The 17,254-nt window shown below is 41.8% G+C and overlaps 1 protein-coding gene across 2 annotated transcripts in view; it reads right to left on the reverse strand.

The window, feature by feature from the left end:
- Nucleotides 1-454: 454 nt before the first annotated feature.
- The window catches only part of PFKL (phosphofructokinase, liver type), a 304,230-nt gene continuing 287,430 nt past the window's right edge, over nucleotides 455-17,254 (reverse strand). For both annotated transcript variants that reach the window (XM_069225784.1, XM_069225783.1), the window contains exons 20-22: nucleotides 11,773-11,872; nucleotides 2,505-2,610; nucleotides 455-2,374 (exon numbers count right to left, since the gene is read on the reverse strand). In XM_069225784.1, coding sequence (XP_069081885.1) covers nucleotides 2,227-2,374; nucleotides 2,505-2,610; nucleotides 11,773-11,872 — 354 coding nt within the window. In that variant the 3' untranslated portion in view covers nucleotides 455-2,226. The remainder of the gene's footprint in view (nucleotides 2,375-2,504; nucleotides 2,611-11,772; nucleotides 11,873-17,254) is intronic.

Here is a 17,254-nt window from a genome sequence, read left to right on the forward strand (position 1 = left end):
AAAAAATTGACATCAACAAACAAATTGTTAGCTACCATTTCCTATATTCGTCGAGCCAGGACTAGGGCTAGATCTCTGCCCTATAAAGGTGCACTGGCTTGGAATAAGCTCCCACTTGAGCTTCGAGCTCTCAGCAATGCAGCAATGTTTTAAAAGCTTAGAACCTTGTTTTTTGTGCAAATTTCGGGCCTTCTATGTGCATTGATTAGACCTGCAGGAATGTGTCAGGACATTCTGATGAGTAGCTGTGCATGCTATAAGTTTCCTCCTCGTCATCATCATCATCACCTATACACCACAATGGGAAAATGCCTTCAAAGGTTGGTGGTGGGATATTACCTTAACACTAGATTTGGGAGTGCCACTCACAGTAAACGCAAACTGTAAACACATATTTGACAGAATAAACAACATTTAAGACATACACTAAAAAAGATCACAAATACTAGCAATATTAGGTAAAATCAGTCAGTTATTTATTTTGAATGAAGAATGAAAGCAGTGAACACTTTTGCAATATTATTATGATGCCCAAAGTATAAAACTGTTTACAAAATGTAAATTGAGTAGCTCTGATTGCAAATGAAGCGGTTTATGAGAAACAAACTACGACAAAATACACTATCCACCACTTAATAAGCTGCATGTGTTAAACGACAATACAGTACTTTGTTACAAATGTATTAAATAGTTGGTAATGCATATTAGAAAGATACAAAAAATCTTCTTTCTTAGTTTTGTTTCCCTGTCCAACCAATCAGTTATGTTTTTGTTTTATGTTTTCTACCGATGACTACATAGTTTTCTGTTATACAAGTTAAAGGAGCATTTGCTATTAAGAGAACACTGATGACAGTTTTGAGGTATTAATTCTTAGCTACATCATCTACTTGTTTAAATAAAAATCATAAGTTAATACTGCATTTGTGGCCACAAGAAAGTAGTGTACATTATTCATGAAGAACAACTCTGGAAAACCAGATTTTAATGTGTTATAACAGGGGGACCTAAAAGAAATTATGGGCTATCAAGAAGCTGGAGGAGAAAGTTATTATTTGGCTTTATTTGTGGGACCCCCTGAAGACATGTCTTGTCCCATTTCCTCCAACAGTAGAAAATGAGCACTAACAGGAATAGCAGCTTTGATCAGCAGATCAGTGGGATTTCTTTTAAATTGCAGTTTGCTTAAAATAATAATTGTGTTAGAGTGTTCCAACATGTTACACTTTTGGTCACTTCTCTGTTGTCCCACAGACGTGGATGTTTCAAATTAGGAGGAACCATCAGAAATAGCAGGTGAAAGTGTATTTCAGACGATGATTAACATTTAGCTATACCGAGAACTTTATTTTCACTGCTACGCTGTGGAGAAATATAGCTCCTTAAAATAAAGCATACTTATTACACTTGACTGTTATACAAATGAGAAAACAACAGTGCAAAACGGATTTTATTGCTTCTGTGATACTTAATTCCAACATGAAATATCTCTGAACAGGCAGCCCAGAAACACCTAAACTGTACATATTTTCAATGGACAAGATAGAGCAGATACAATGTATCATGATTTCAAGTCTGTAATATTAACTTGGTATAAAATAGGATAGACTGATCAGGATCTGGAGTCTATTGATACAGGCATAATGGAAGATGTTAATCTGATTTATTTTAAGAAGTGAGACACTTTACCCCCAAACCTCCTAACTGCAGTCAATCCAAATCCATTCACCTAATTAGTTTGAAATGAATGGACAATGACCCTTTTACAAACCAAACATCGATTAAGGATGCCCATGTTCATCTGTCATTAATATAAATTGCATTTGATCAATGCCTTTCGAGGTATAGAAATTGCACTTCCACAGCAAATGGTTATTAGAAAAGACTGTCAATCTTGCCATATACCTTTTACAGACACTAACACCGTTTCGTTTTTTATATTAGAGGAGCTGAAAAATGATGAATGTACTTTTCACGCTGTTAGAGAGGTGTAGGAGATGAGATAATTCCTTTGTCTTATAAATTAATTTTGCAAGTACCTTATAGAGGTGATCTGGTAAGGAGTGTGAAAGACTCTTGAAAATAATAATTAGACAAGGAAATCCTTTGGTCTCTCGGGCTCAGAAACATAGTGTGGCATTAACAATTGAAAAATGAATGAAGAGTTTTGATTTAAATCAATTCATCATACTGTACTTCACAAGATTTCTTCTGGCAACTATAATTCTAAAATCCCTTTTCGATGCTCAGCGTCCTGCGGGTCACATGTTCAATCTTCCCAGGAACAATTTCGGTTAGGCTGATCTGATAATTTGCCAACATCTTCAACATTAGACACAACTTTAGCCACCACTGCTCTTTTGGCATTCGGTGCCTATAAATAAAAAATAAGAAAAAAAAAGTTTGAGACAAATTATCTTTTTTTTTTTTTTTTTGCTAAATATTACAGAGCACAAGAAAATACCACCCGCACAACGCAAATTTGCTGCTGCGGTTGTACATACTCAAAATCAGTGATCTGCTTCAATTCAGCAACTGGGGTGAATGCTACTCCTTTCTTCATCAGTCCAATCACACAAGCAGAGTCTTGGGAGTTTGCAAACACGCGGCCTGCAAAAGAAATACAGGCAATATGTTACTTGAAAAAAAAATCCATTACACATGCTGAAACCTTACAGTTGGAAAAAAGCAGATCTTTCCAAGCATACCAGGAGGTAAAATGGTTATGTTTTGTTATTGCTTTACAAATGTATCCGTGTGTCTGCAAGTAATCCTTTTCCACTGATGCCATCGTCATGATGGTTTTGACGATTTTCTCACACTGTAAAATGTGTTACTTACTATATTAATTTTGTTGTGAATTAATGATGTATTGGCTATCAAAATTATACCTTCTATTTGAACTCAGGATTCATAATAGACTAAACTGAACATTTAAAATATCAATATTACTTGTTCTCTAATTTCATGGTCCTTTTGACATATTCAAATTTTCCTCAATATTGCAGCAGGAAAAAAAGTTGAAACGCATTTTATGCCGGGTAATCTGCTATAAACACCGATGCTTGTCTTGGGAAATTACTCTGGAAATAATGATTGCCTTTGAGCTGACGATCCTGTGAACTTTGTAAATGAGAAATGCTGTTTTCTACATTAGTACGAAGAGATCTCCTACACATCTGCTCATTAATTAGAAAAATTCGGAAACATTCAAACTATCCGTTGTAAACAACTGCCAACTTATTCACACGTGGGTGTACTCGCCCTCTAGCATACACATGTAGTGACACAGAGAAAAAGCGTAACTACTCACGGTTTCCTAGAACAATAAAAGGATTAGCTTATTTAGTGTCTTTCAAAGGTGCCTTGACTTGACACCTAGAGAAGGTTTCCTACCCTTTCCTTGTAAATGTGTTTCTCTCAGACCCTAACAGTCATCCATTCAACCTTTCCACTGTATGCGATACAACTGGGACAGCCATACAGTGCCAACAAATCCTGAACTACACCAAATCAAAAATGAAGGTCGTTTTTATGGTCTGAAGTGCCCCAAGTTTGCATACAGAGCAAACATGCTTTAAATGAAATGGGTATGGGCACAACTCACACACTTCTTCATCCATCACACTGCTAAGCGCTGTGTCCCATAGCACGATAAATGCACCTCCGTAGTCATCACAGACGACATGGGAACACTACCCACACAGGATCAAAACAAAAACAACACACTTCCAACCACACACCCTACACTACACAGTGTAACGTGCCAGTCAAGTCCTTCAGAGCCCCCACATAGGGGTAATAGGTGCTATATACATGTAGCAATGAAATACCTGCAGCTGTCTTTGTTAAAGTGATGACAAACAGGAAACCAGTGATTCGCTGGAAAGACTAACACAACGATGGAACAAAAGTTTATATCCGTCCTTATCTGTTTTCAAGATAAAAGTAGCCAAAAAGCTGGGGCTGAGAACGAGGCGAGGCATTACACCAATTTAAACAAACTCCATTGTGAATGTTGACTTCTGTAGCAATCAATCGTTACTTACCTTTTACTACTGTACAGCGTTGCTTCCCATTTAGTTTCATTTTAGTTTGTGTCATGGGCAAAATGCTATTAAATCGGAAACGAACAACTCCCAACCTTCACTTTGGCAGGGACCATTAATGACTGGGGGTGTATGACTGACCTCAAGCTAGCTGGTTATTCTTTAATAGATGAATCACCTGGACAAATGGTATGTTGCTACCGAGCTGCTTACCATTTGTGTGAACGCATGCCATGGACATCATAAAATATCACACCGACCACCACAGCAGCTAAAAGAGATCCTGCTCAATGCATCCAGTCTTCTGTTCTCTGGTAGATGCTGCTTCCTTCTGTGTGTGGTATGAAAATGTTATTTTCCCTCACTGCCGAATGGAAGAATGCTACTTATCTATAGCCCCCAAGCGCCAAGCAACTAAACAAATGAAGGTGCCGGAACAGAACGTAATGACATTGTCCATAGTAACTGACATATGACTGTGTGAAACCACTAGTCGGCTGGTCCCAAATAAGCTGAGCTCCTCACCCCTTTACCCAATCATGCTCCTGTGAGTGTGTGCTATCATTACCTCATTTAATTACTAAGCACTAGTCCTTCTCTAGAACTAAGTTGAGTGGACACCTTCTTTTTCTCAGTTGCTGTTAAGAAGTGCCTTTGATTGATGTCACCTAATTAGTAGCATGCAATTAGCCCACTTCCTCACTTTCCAGTGGTAGATTTTCTTTCACTTCGCCACATCTTGTGCGCAGCTTTCCAGTGTCATGGTGTTCGAGATAATTCCTGCATCCCAGGTTATTCTTTGGTGGGCTCACAGTCAACCCTAAAATAACCTTTCCCTCCCGTTTAGTGATTTGTGGGGAACTATACCAGGAGAAAACAGAAATCAGGCCAACATGCACTGGAAAGTTTAAAATTATCCTGCCTCAAACTTACGATCACCACTGTGTGTCCTCTTAGCAATATCATATATGGTTTATTAGTATCACGCTGCCTACATAGATGTTGGTGTCAGTATCTCTTGAAACTTCCAGGACTATCTTGAAAGAGTGGAATTTAGACAGAATTACTTTGCGTCAAGATGTACTTTCTTTCTTGCACCCACTTTGTGCACAGGACTCATGCTTCTGATGCGCTGTTTTCCCCTACACCCAAACCTTTTCTCTCCAAGAGCAACTTTCTAAATTCTCCTATTTTTCAAAATAGTCCTGCAACTCAGTATTCACTATTCAGCACCTTAGTAGCTAGGCCTGTGAGAGCCTCCTCCATGGCAAGTGTTTTTCCCCCCTTGACGAGTGTTGTTTCTCTCAGGGTCTCCACCTCTTTCATTGATTCTAAAAGTCTGGCTCCCCCAGGTATTCTCTGATCACTTGAATATAATTTCTGATTTCAGTTCTAAAGAAGCCATATCATGACATATCATTGGATAAAACCTGTTCTGCTGATGAGTGTGCAGCGATTAGCCACAGTATCTGCACATGGTGCACATCCAATGACAGCAGCTCCTGCTTAGTCCATAAACATTTGATAACACGGCTTGTAACCTTTGTTAATCCCTGCTCCCCGGCTTTGGTTCGGGCAGAAGGAGGCATTGATGTTAGGGATGAGCAATGACCGTAGACCCTATGGTGAGACTGCTTTTTGGGGCCCATGTGAGTTTGCCCTAAACCAACAGTAGTCCCAGCTTATTCATTGTTCAAGTCATTGCAGAGATTTGTGGAAAATCGTGAAACCACTGCAAGCACATTGCACTCATGAAAAAAGCTATTGCAGTCATATTTTATACCTACTTAACCTAACTGCGGGCATATTGGTCAGCCTGCTCTCAGCATAAGGGGACACCATCTGTAGTCACTCACTTGTCATATGTAGCAGTACACCTTAGCAAATACAGCAGACAATGCATAGATCGTGCAGGTTCACCCATGTATGAAGTATCATGCGCATACTTGATCAAGACTCAGTTAACACAAACTGCATATTACTTACACTGGAGAAGACTGCGGTAACAATATCACAATGAGCTGGTGATCTGAGTTGTGTTATGTTAAAAACAGTATACATTCATTCATTTTGAGGAGGGTTTATGGTATACCCCCTTGTAATAACACCTAGTCCCACAACAAACGGGCACAAAGGCAAACAAATGCTAATAGCCACGAGGGCCTAAGTCCAGGTACTTTGTCTCACCCAAGATGACAAATTTTAGCATCCTTACTTGAGTCATCTATACAGGGTCCGTCAGCAGGAATGATGCTTATTGTAGGCTCAGGTGCTGCCTGCCCTGGTGCTAAGGACCCTACACCTCTTGTGATAAAGCTCCCATGAGTTCGGCCCACAGTGATTGCCGCCTCCAGAGATAACGAGGCTCTCTCAAATCTGCCTCGCCGCTCCAACAGACCGTGTGATTCACACCCGATCCTACACTGGCTTCTCTCTTATGTTGATCCACAAGGCCTGGAAGCTGTTGCTTCTCCATACTACTTGGCCTGCCTGATCATCAGAAAGTGCATATGAGGGGTTAAGGAACCCAAACAAGCATGTAGCACCAAACCAATCATTGTTTAAAAAAAAGCCAGCACAATTTCCGGTTTTCATTTGGGATTAAGTGGTCACTTCTACATAATGCGATGAAGGCTGGGCAGCCTTTGTTAAAAGCTTTGAGGCTGCTCACTGCTCTTGTAGTCACTTTCACTGTCAGTGCACACATTCCTCCAAATTACCATCTTTAAAGGTAAGGACCGAAGGTTATGCCGTTTTGTGCACACACATTGTTCCTTTCAGGCACCATGTAAAAAGATACTTGACCCTCAGTGGTACCTTTTCCCAACTCGCTCTCGCAGACAGGAGGGACACAAGACTCACGTATGCACAACCTGTTTGACAGGCGTGTTTAAGGTCGCTTAAGGCTCCCTGTATTCCCTTAGTAAGGGCTGTTCTCCCGATCCTGCTTTTCTTTTGCTCTCACTTCCCAGATGAGTCAGCCTTTTGGTGGGGTACATTTGTATATATAAATTGCCTGAAGTACAGATGTAAGATTCTGGAAAATACTATTGGGCATACTTCTAGCATTCGTGCAAATTCAGTTTGAAGACTAAATTTCAGGACCGAACATCCTCGCGGCAATGTGGTATGAATGACGTTGGCAGTGTAAAGAAGCTCAGTTTGGTACTTTTAAGGACTCGCTTGAGACAGCTCAGGAGCTGGTATTTGCAGAGATCGATCGTTAACAAAAAACAAACACTTAAACGGGGGGGAGGTTTAGAGCCAGCCGCCTTTTACTTATCATCAGTTGCTTCATCGCCCCTCTTATTTCCTCGCTTCCCATTGATCAGAGCATCTGATTTTACTTTCTCTTTGTGTCCCTTCGATGGAGCACGGACAAAGTACTGATTTATTTATTTCCAGGACTTAGATGCTTCTTTTTACTCCCTCCTGTTGTGCGAACTCAGCCCAATGGCATTCGAGGTGATCACTAGTTACATTACACAACGTTGCATTCATTTTTAAAGCACAAGGATGTTCACAGGATGCTGAGCAGATTCTGGGACTCAACCCTGGTTCCCCAGTTCCCAAGTAGGCAGCTATGGCTGTAACTCCCTATCCTTTGCCGACCATGGTAAAGCGTTGCAATACTAATAAAAACGTCAGTCATGCTTCTGATAATAACGCGAAACAAATGCAAAAATAAATGCCTGCAATGTACCAAACTTCAGCAAGAACTATTGCTTGGAAGTGTTTGAGGGTGACTCAGACGTGAGTTACCTCACACAGAGACCCCCCCAGGGATAACCAGGCAGCAGACGTGCGTGCCAGGGGCACTAGGGTCGCGAGCTCCTGAAGCCAAATGGTCACTGCTTTTTTCATCAAGCGATTTAAATAAATATGTAAAAGACAACAAACATTTTCTCCACCCGACTGTCTATATGCGGGATTCCTGCCATACAGGACACTAATTGGTACTGCATTACTTGTTGCTTAGATTCTCCCGAGGATATACACTGGAGACCATACCAAAGTGCCAGGGGTATCAGAAGTGACATCACACACTCTTTGACCCCGATGACATCAAAGGAAGTGATGTTATATGACCTTTGACCCTGATGACATCACAGGAAAAGACAACACTAATGTTGTTTTAAAAATATACCCACTATATGTTGACTAAGGTGCTGCCAAGATATGCTTTGAAGTAGCCATTGTCTGATGGCAGCTGATACATTCATAAGAAAATAGAGAATAGGTTGCCAGAGCAGCAAAATTATAGTTTCAAAAATGAAAAAGCCTCGAAGTTTGATAGCTAAGTAAATGGTATTCATGTTACTGACCTAAGTAAGTCTGAGTCACACGTGGAAACAGCTTTAATAATGTAATCCAAACTCTTTCCCACACAAAATAACCTCAGAGGTAACTTTCAATGCTATTTCAAACTTTTCCTTTTCTACAGGTTACTCTAAAAAGACCTTTACTATGTACCCCTAACTGGATGGTACCTTTTGATGAGTGATATTTTTGTGTTTTATTGAATCAGACTTCCAAACACACCTTCACCTAGTACGGTTGCCACCTGTCTGTTTTATTACCACCATGAACAGTATTTTCATGCTCGAGTAGGTCCAGAAAGTAGGATAAAATCACTTAAGGTCAGTATTTTCCCCTTACCAGTATATATTTAAAACAGTAAATATATAGAAGAAAAAACATTAATGAGTGTTCTAAAGAGCTCCATTAATTATACCTGACTGATAATTAACGTAAACAAAGACAGAAAGTCTATTTTAAAACTGAAAAAAAACCGACTTTGCAGATTCCTAAAACCTGAACATTTAAACAGTAATTTTCTCTTGGAAAGGTGAAAACGCCACATCTTAGACTGAGGGCCTGACTTAGAGATTGGTGGACAAGTTACTCCGTCACAATGATGACGGATATCCCGTCTGGCGAAATCTAAATCCTATAGGAAATAATGAGATTTAGATTTTTGCGGACGGGATATCTGTCACCGTTTTGACAGAGTAACCTGTCAGCCAGTAAATCAGGCCCTACGTTTTAAATGTTCAATCCCACCATAGAGCCATTTAGTAATACTTGGTACTTACTGTGAAGCACAATGTGCAACATTGTGCTACACCTTCATGGTGAGTCACAACAACGTTGTGTGAATCCATTCCTGTATAGTAACGCATTTAGACATAATAATACCTAGAAACAATGCTACATGTTCTCACTTTACTCCAGACCTTGTACTGGGATAAAGTAATCAGAACTGATTTCAGTAGTATTTGTACTTGCTTGCGCACAATGAATTATAGTAAAATATTGTGCATGCACAGTACGAATTATGCCTTTATGAAGATGACTAATGTGGGAGTCTAGCTACCAGACTGACCACTTCCATCTAAGGATCGTGCTTATATCACCTCAAATTTAGAGAAAATGTACATTATTTATGTCAAATGTTGTTAACCTTTTAATATTTGATGTTGCAAAGCTTCCCAAACACAGTGTGCATGCAACAAGCCCTTCATTTGTGCTTAAAACATGTTGATATTGTCAATGAAACTTGTAGAAGTTGCAGGCAGAGCTGGTGCTCAGCCTCCTAAAGAAAGGCCTGGGCCCAAGCATTTATTTTTTGCACATTAAGCACCAAAGAGTTCAAAGGCATGTTTTTTTCCTTTAGCTTCATAACAAACTAGGAAAAATAAAATGTATAAGGTCTCAGGGCCGCTAGCAGAAGAAAGATGGAACCTTCTTTCCATGCCTCATGAGGAATCAATTCTTTCAGATTAGTCAAGAAGTAGCTTTTAGTGTAGTGAATCCTAGTTTGTTTTAAAGGGAAACAGGAGTTAGCTTAGCTTTTGGCTTCCAGACTCGTGCCCCCGTCATCTAGTGACTTTTATCCTAGTTAGCTTGCTCTGTTTTAGCGCATTTATTTAATTATAGCTTTTAAAATTGCTGCCTTATTTCTAGTTAGGCCAATGTTTTAGTTTCACGTTATCAGTGCCACCACGCTAAGGCGTCAATATCAAGCGACAAAGATAAACAAACTGTAGCTGTTCACATTAGGTACTTTTCCTCTTCACACCTTCGAGGGAATTGTTTACATAAATTGCTGTCCCAAGCATGTCTTGTTATCTATTGTTTGGGAACAGACCTATGTCAGGGGTCCGAGCAGATCTGTATGAATGCACCTTACTTAGACAGATAGTCAGAGGGATTCCGACCAGATGCCATCACTGCTATCGATGCTGCACGTCGCCTTGACGCTGACCCAGTCTTCATGTCCCTACGAAGTCCGAGCTAGAGACCTCATTCCAAGGTAACGAGGGCTGGGGGGCTCTTCTCATGGACATGTCATTGGCAGATTAGGTCTAACATACCTAGCTCTCTTTAGGTTAGAGATTAGGTTCACATTATTAGGGTATTAGGACATATTTCACATCTCATGTCATTTAATGTCATTGCAAAATGGTGGGGGTCTTTGTATTAATGACTTAATTAACATTCTGTTTCTTGCATTGTTCATTATCCTAATCATTGCAGCCCATGCAACTTATCGTAGATTGCAGTTTTGTTAAATACAACCTATTGAAAACTTTACTGCATCCATTTCATTGCCTGTGTTTGATTGAGACATGTTCATGTGAGAAAGGGGTAATCTCCGTTTGACCACGACACCCCCTGAGATGTCAGACTTTTGAGTCCATGCGTAAAGGCTACCACAAATCACCTTTTACTGTTTGGGTTTTTGGTGAGGTGCTGCTTGTGAGCCTGGAGGGTTGGGACGACAGTTGCGACTTGTTGTAGGGCTGGCATAGTCACCTACAAACATTAAGTACTGTCATCCTTAAACCAGCAGTCTCACCTAGAGCAAGAGTCAAACTACGACATTAGCATACAAAAACCGTATCAATACCTACGACCTAATCTAATGTGAGGTTGAACAGCATCAGGGTAGTGCATATTTGTAATCTGCTCCGGATATTAACCAAGGTTCATGAATAACCTCAATGCATATGTCCATCTTAGTAGGTAGAAGGTCCTTTAATGGTTGGAGAGTCATAGTGGGGATTAATGCAGAAAGTAAACAAATGTACTAAAAAGGGCCACCATAGAATACCTTATCAAAAGCTTGATAGTAGCACAATCAAAATAATGAAACTATGGAGCTCAAAAGGGAAGAGTTACTTTGCTGCTCAAAGGCCTGATTTAGATGCCGGCAGAGGGAACACTCCATCACAAACGTGATAGATATCCCATCTGCTGTATTATTATCCCCATAGGATAGAATGGGATAATACAGCAGACGGGATATCCGTCACATTTGTGAAGGAGTATTCCCCTCTGCCGACATCCAAATCAGGCCTTAAGTCCTAGCGACTGGGAAAATAAATTTAAAATACATCTTTAATTGGGACTGTGCTGGTGCGAGACCGGGAGGAACAAGCATGATGTTATTCAGTGACTTTCAGCATGGTTTTGGGAGTAAGTTTAAATTTGTAAAATAATTATCAAGAACAGAATGACTGGCCTTAATGATGCTGAATGATTACCGAATTCTTTGAGCTGCACTTGCCATTACTAATGAGGACCCACATGTCTATATCAAACAACAAATATACAGAAGAATTACAGGCAAGAAAAGCCTATCTTCTGCATGAAGGCTGCAAATTCCAGCCATTTCTAATAATTATCCTGAAGTGCATATAGTGTAGTGTCCACTTACCCTTGCGATAGGAATCACGAAGCTGATCAGAAATCCAGAGCACTGCCTTTACACCCAACTTGGTGCTATAATTGCGGTCAAATGGGGTTGGTGCTCCACCCTAAAGATAAACAAAGAAGAATCAAAACACTATTTCAGAAACAAAATAGAAAAAATTTACAAACACAGAAAATACATAAAATGTATACAGCTTTAGAGGTCAACTAAAATGTTACATCTTGAGGCAGTTTTGCCATGGCACAAAATTTGAGGAGAGGCACTGAAATAAGTACTATGTACATTCAACTGAGTGAATGGATGAATTCACGAATTAGGTCAATAAAAGTTCATATTTCACTGACCCAAGAGGAAGGCTCTGTGCTATCATGAGTCAGATTATAAACATACATTTGAATTCCGATGTTATGATGAACAATGTCTAAATACTAACCACCTCAGTTAGGTTTATTATACCCATAGTCAATTTGTTAGAAATTGGATACCTACCATAACATATATGGGACAAATTTCAAGCAATATTTATGGATGTTCATTCATTCACAATAGCTTTGTGTTTTGACAGCCCCCAAACTTTGTGCTCAGCGTTCTCCATCTTCAAACTAGCGTACAATTAGAAAAGCTTTGCTGGAATGAACGTTGGAAATACTGTTTGTTTTTAGCTCTCCATCTTTCACAATTAATTGAAAAATACTACTTCATTTCCACAGACTAGCCTAGATCTCTCAAGAAGTAACTCTTTTGTAAAAACTATTAATGATTAATCTACATATTCCCACACCATCTTGCATGCCTGCGCCGTCTTTCTACCTCATCAAGCCAATCTCTGGGGCCCCATCCCAATCTACTCTTTCACCCATAAGTCCATCTGAGTTTGGACCCAGCTATATTCAAGTCAGTCTTGAACCTGCTCCACTGGGAACAGTCTAGCCGAACTGCCAAGCCACATCTGGGCATACCCGTTGCACTTAGGGCATCAACTGCAACAACAACAAGGGGATGAAAGGAATACTGAATTAATCTGCCACAGGCAACTGATCGAGCCACATCCCAATCTGCTGTTTCTTTGCACGATTGCCACCTCAGTTTGGATACAGCTATACGCAAAATCAGTCTGGACCCTGCTCCAATGTGAACAGTCCTGCCCAAACTGCCAAGCTAGGCCTTCCACGAACCGGAAAACAAACAACCTAGGACCAGTTTTGCCTTGATAAGGGCTCACAGTGCCACTGGAATCAAGCTATACCTGTATGATGAGCCCACAACAAGGGACAAACTGGTCCTAGGTTGCTTGTATTCTGGTTCAGGGAGGATCTGGCTTGGCAGTTCTGGCTGGACTGATCCCTAAGGGTTCTGCTATCTAGAAGCTGGGACCAGTTTCATGTCTTGCTTGTTCCTCTTTCTTTTTTTGTGTGGGCATCATTGACAACCATTTGGTGGGGAGTTCATTCGTCGTGTGATTTCAGACGTGTGCCATAGAAGTCCCTAAGTGTGGCTGTCATATTGAGATTCTTTTTCCCCCTAGGCAACTTTATGGTTTGAAACTTCTTCTCCTGAGGGGTTGTTGACCTCATTTGTTTGTCCCCACACATTTCTGGGGAGGAAGGTGGATCACATGTGAATCCAGAAAACTCTCCATATGGTAAGTAACCATTTCATTTTCTAGCATGGATCCTTTTTTGGATTCACATGCTGAGCATTGATTCTACTGGGGTATTTGTTTCCCCTGGAGTGGTTAAGCTGAAATGTGCTGGAATTAGTAAACAGGTGCTGTAGTATCTTCAGTCCCACCACAAACTAGTGTTTTGTGATGGTGTGTGTGGTAGACCATGTTGTGGCCCAGCAAATGTCACTGATGGGTACATCTGTCAGGAAGGCCAGGGTTGGTCCCTTCTTCTTTGTGGAGTGTGACCTGAGGTTGCAGGTACATTTTTCTCTGCTTTCTTGTAGCAGGCTTTGATAGTCTACTATCCATTGTGCCATGGTTCCCTTTTTGTCTGGCATGCCATAGCTTGCTCTTCCAAAAGAGATGAAGAGTTGGTTTCCCTTCTTAGTGTCTGTTTCCTGAGGTAGAAGATTAGCATTCTATGGTGTGGAGCACTCTCTTACCCTTGGCCTTTGGGATCTAAAAGAAGGCTGCAGCTGGATGCTCTGGTTGACATGAAATTGTGGCACTACCTTTGGTAGGAAGCGGGATGTTGTCTTTAGGACCACCTTGTCCTTATGGCTCTCCAAGTAGGGTTCTATGGTGGTGAGTGTTTCGAGCTTGCGCATCCTGTGTAACAAGGCAATCACTATTAAGAAGACAGTCTTTAGAGTGAGGCTTCCTAGTTCTGCCTAGTGCATAGGCTCGAAAGGTCCATCATCAGCTGCATGAGTGCAATGTTTAAATTCCACATCAGTGCTTGCGCCGCTTTTGGTGGCACTACTGTTTTTGATCCCACAAGGTATTGCTTCAGCACTGGGAGGGTGAAAAAACTGTTGATTTGTTCCACGGGTATAAGTGAATAGCACTGCTAAATGTTCCTTTAACGACGCGCAAGTCAGGCCACTGTTCAGTGGGTGAATGAGGTACATTAGTACCGTGTTGTCATTTACTTTGTATTGGTCTTTGCACCAGTGAATGTATCTGTTCCACTTAAATGTGTAGCATCTTCTTGTGCTCTGACGTCTTGCTTCCCCCTGGATCTCCATTGTTTTAGGAGGGAGAGGCCCAGGGTGTGTGTGTGTGTGTGTGTTGGGGGGGGGGGGGGGGCGGCAAGGGGGTAGGGGGCTGTGCTTCTGGTTCATTGGTGGTATGTGTATGTAGACGTCCTTTTAGGTCTATAGTAGCCATGTAGTATCCTTCACTTAAGAGTGGAATTGCACCTTGATAGTAGTCATCCTGAAGCGCTTTGTATAAAATTGTTTACATATCTGAGATCCAGTAGTGGTTTTAATTTAACGTCCTGCTTATGTACTAGAAAGTACGCAGAGTAAACCCCTTCCCTATGTGGTACTGATTTTATGGCTTGATGAGCTCCTTGACTCCTGCTGCAGCTGTACGAGTTCTTGTCCCTCACTGATCTTCTACTTGGATGGGCAAAGGCTGGTTTCTTGGTGACTTCTTTGCAGTAACTGAATTTTATTATATCGAGTATCCAATTATATGAGGTGATTGGCCTAGACTTCTGGATGAGTCCCCCTTCTCTGCCCCCTACTAGTGTTCTGTGGTGGGGCTGCAGAGGAAGGGAGTAACTTGACTGCTGCCCTTCCCCACTTAGGAATTGTCCTCTTCCTCTTGGTTTCCCTCTAAAGGGCTGTCTTGGAGGGTGTTGCCATTGCTAGTGGGCCACTTGCTGTGTAGCCTGTTAGCAGAAGCCTTGTTGTTTTTGCTGGCAGTACTGAGTGGCTGGTGAGAAACTTGCCCTGCACATTGGTCTCCTGGTGGGCATCCCTCCTTTCCTGGAGGAACCTCTGAACTACATTGTCCCCCACTGCATAGTGCTGCTATCCTTGCTGTAGTGCCTCGTTCACTGCTTGTCCAAAGAATAGTTGACCTGTGAAAAGCATGTTGACTGATGCCTGTATCTATGGCTGGAAATTCGAGATACTTAGCCAGGAAGGCCTCAAGTTGGAAGCTGGTATCTTACTTCACCCGTTGGATACCATAAGTGTCAGTCGCCCTCTTGATTAGGACAAGTTTCTGTTGGTGAAGGCCTCGACGAACAGTTGTCAACACTCTCGTAGGGGGGGGACTCGCTGTCAAGATTCTGCCATAAATCGAGTTGACTATCAATCGAACACTGCTGACTCATACTCCTCGAAGGTGAAGAACTCTACCAGTTCCTCCTCACATGGCTCCGGCGTCTATGGCATTTCGATGTCCGGCTGTTCATCCATCTCTCTCAGTTCAGAGGGACATGTCAGGATGCAAAATTCCTTCAAGGAGTCTTTCAATAACTTCTTCCTTTACAGGAGAGCTGTCATTTCAGCCTTGTGTCTGATTTTGAGTGTTCTTTGTTTGGTGTCGATCGGGGGTGGTGCCTTCCTTTACGGCATCAGTAGTTCTTTTGCTTTTGGCTATTTGCCTTTCTCAGTCCCTCCTTTTTGAGTACTTGTCTGCCTCAAGGGTTCACTGGAAGGTTTGCCCTCATCAGTGCTCTTTGGTCAGGACACATGCTGGTCTTTATGGCTGAGTGGATCTTTGCCAATGAGTGTTTAGAAGCGGAGGTAGCTTTCTAGGACTTGGAGTCCGAGGTCTTAGAATATGTGCCTTTCACCGCTTTATTGAACTTTGGCGGTTTCCTTTAAGCATCTCTTGCCACCTTCCTCTCTGCTTCCATCCTGTTGACAAAGACACTGCCTTTGGCATCTAACTCTCCTCCCTGTGTTGGTTCGACCTCCTTGACTTTCTCCTCTTCCTCGCTAGAAAGGCACAGGTCTTTCTGGGATTCTTGTGTGTTGTGTGTGCTCGCTAGACATTGCTTGGTTCTTGCCTTGAGTCTCTTTGGTACATATTCTGTGCATACTTTGCAGTCGTCAGCTGTGTGGTCTTGGGGAGACATCGGTTGCAGACCTCGTGTAGATCCTTATACACAAACTTGGGATGGCAGTTGTGGGAGAATTTAAAGGGGATGCTTTCCATGTCCCTTAGCTGCCTCTCTCATTTGCATTCTGCGGCCATGTGGTGCTCACCCGACGAGTCCTCCATCGGGGCTGAGAAGGCTCCCCTTCTCTGCTCTTCAGAGTTTGCTGTGGCCGCCAGTAATCTTTGGTGTTTTACTGTGAGAATTCCCACAATGACGGAAAAATTAATCCAAAGAAAGCGACCACTCAGAGACTTCCAGGGAGCATGTATGACATCATACACGGGACAGCTTTCCCACCAAATGGTGGTCGATGACACGGAGAAAACAAGCATTTACAATGCAACGGGTCTCGCGTTTGCTCATGTTAGAGCTGATCGCGTTGTAAACTCCTAACCCGACTTTTCACCTATCGGGCAAAAGTGCATTTATGTACGTAACCCGCAAAAGTGAAATTAACTATGTAAAGCGCTCGACTTCTGTCAAGCCAGATCGCGCTCGTAAATTAGAGAAAAGGAAGTCCCTCGCCTCGCATGTTTTCCGTACTTGGTCGCTGCGCTTGAGGAGGGCTAGCTACCGGAAAAGGCATGACGTATATGTGCCTTCGACTAATGAAAGCAAGCAGATTTTATTAGGCAAGCCCACGAACCAATAAAAAACACTGACGTGAAGTTGACAGGGCTCTGAGCCCTTTTCTAAATACTAAAGCGTCTCGCTGCGATACGCATGCACGAGCGCATGCAACGCAGTCTCGGCCCTAAAAAAGGGAGGAAGAAGAGAGCCTCTATACTAGATCCAACCACTAGATGGCATAATAATACACAGCATGTGAATCCAGAAAAGGATTCGTGCTGCAAAACCTGCTCTTTCAGTATACACTGTCACCTTACTTTTCACTCTATACATTTTATTAAGGC

This window comes from Pleurodeles waltl, chromosome 3_1 (genome assembly GCF_031143425.1).
Source record: "Pleurodeles waltl isolate 20211129_DDA chromosome 3_1, aPleWal1.hap1.20221129, whole genome shotgun sequence".
NCBI lineage: Eukaryota > Metazoa > Chordata > Amphibia > Caudata > Salamandridae > Pleurodeles > Pleurodeles waltl.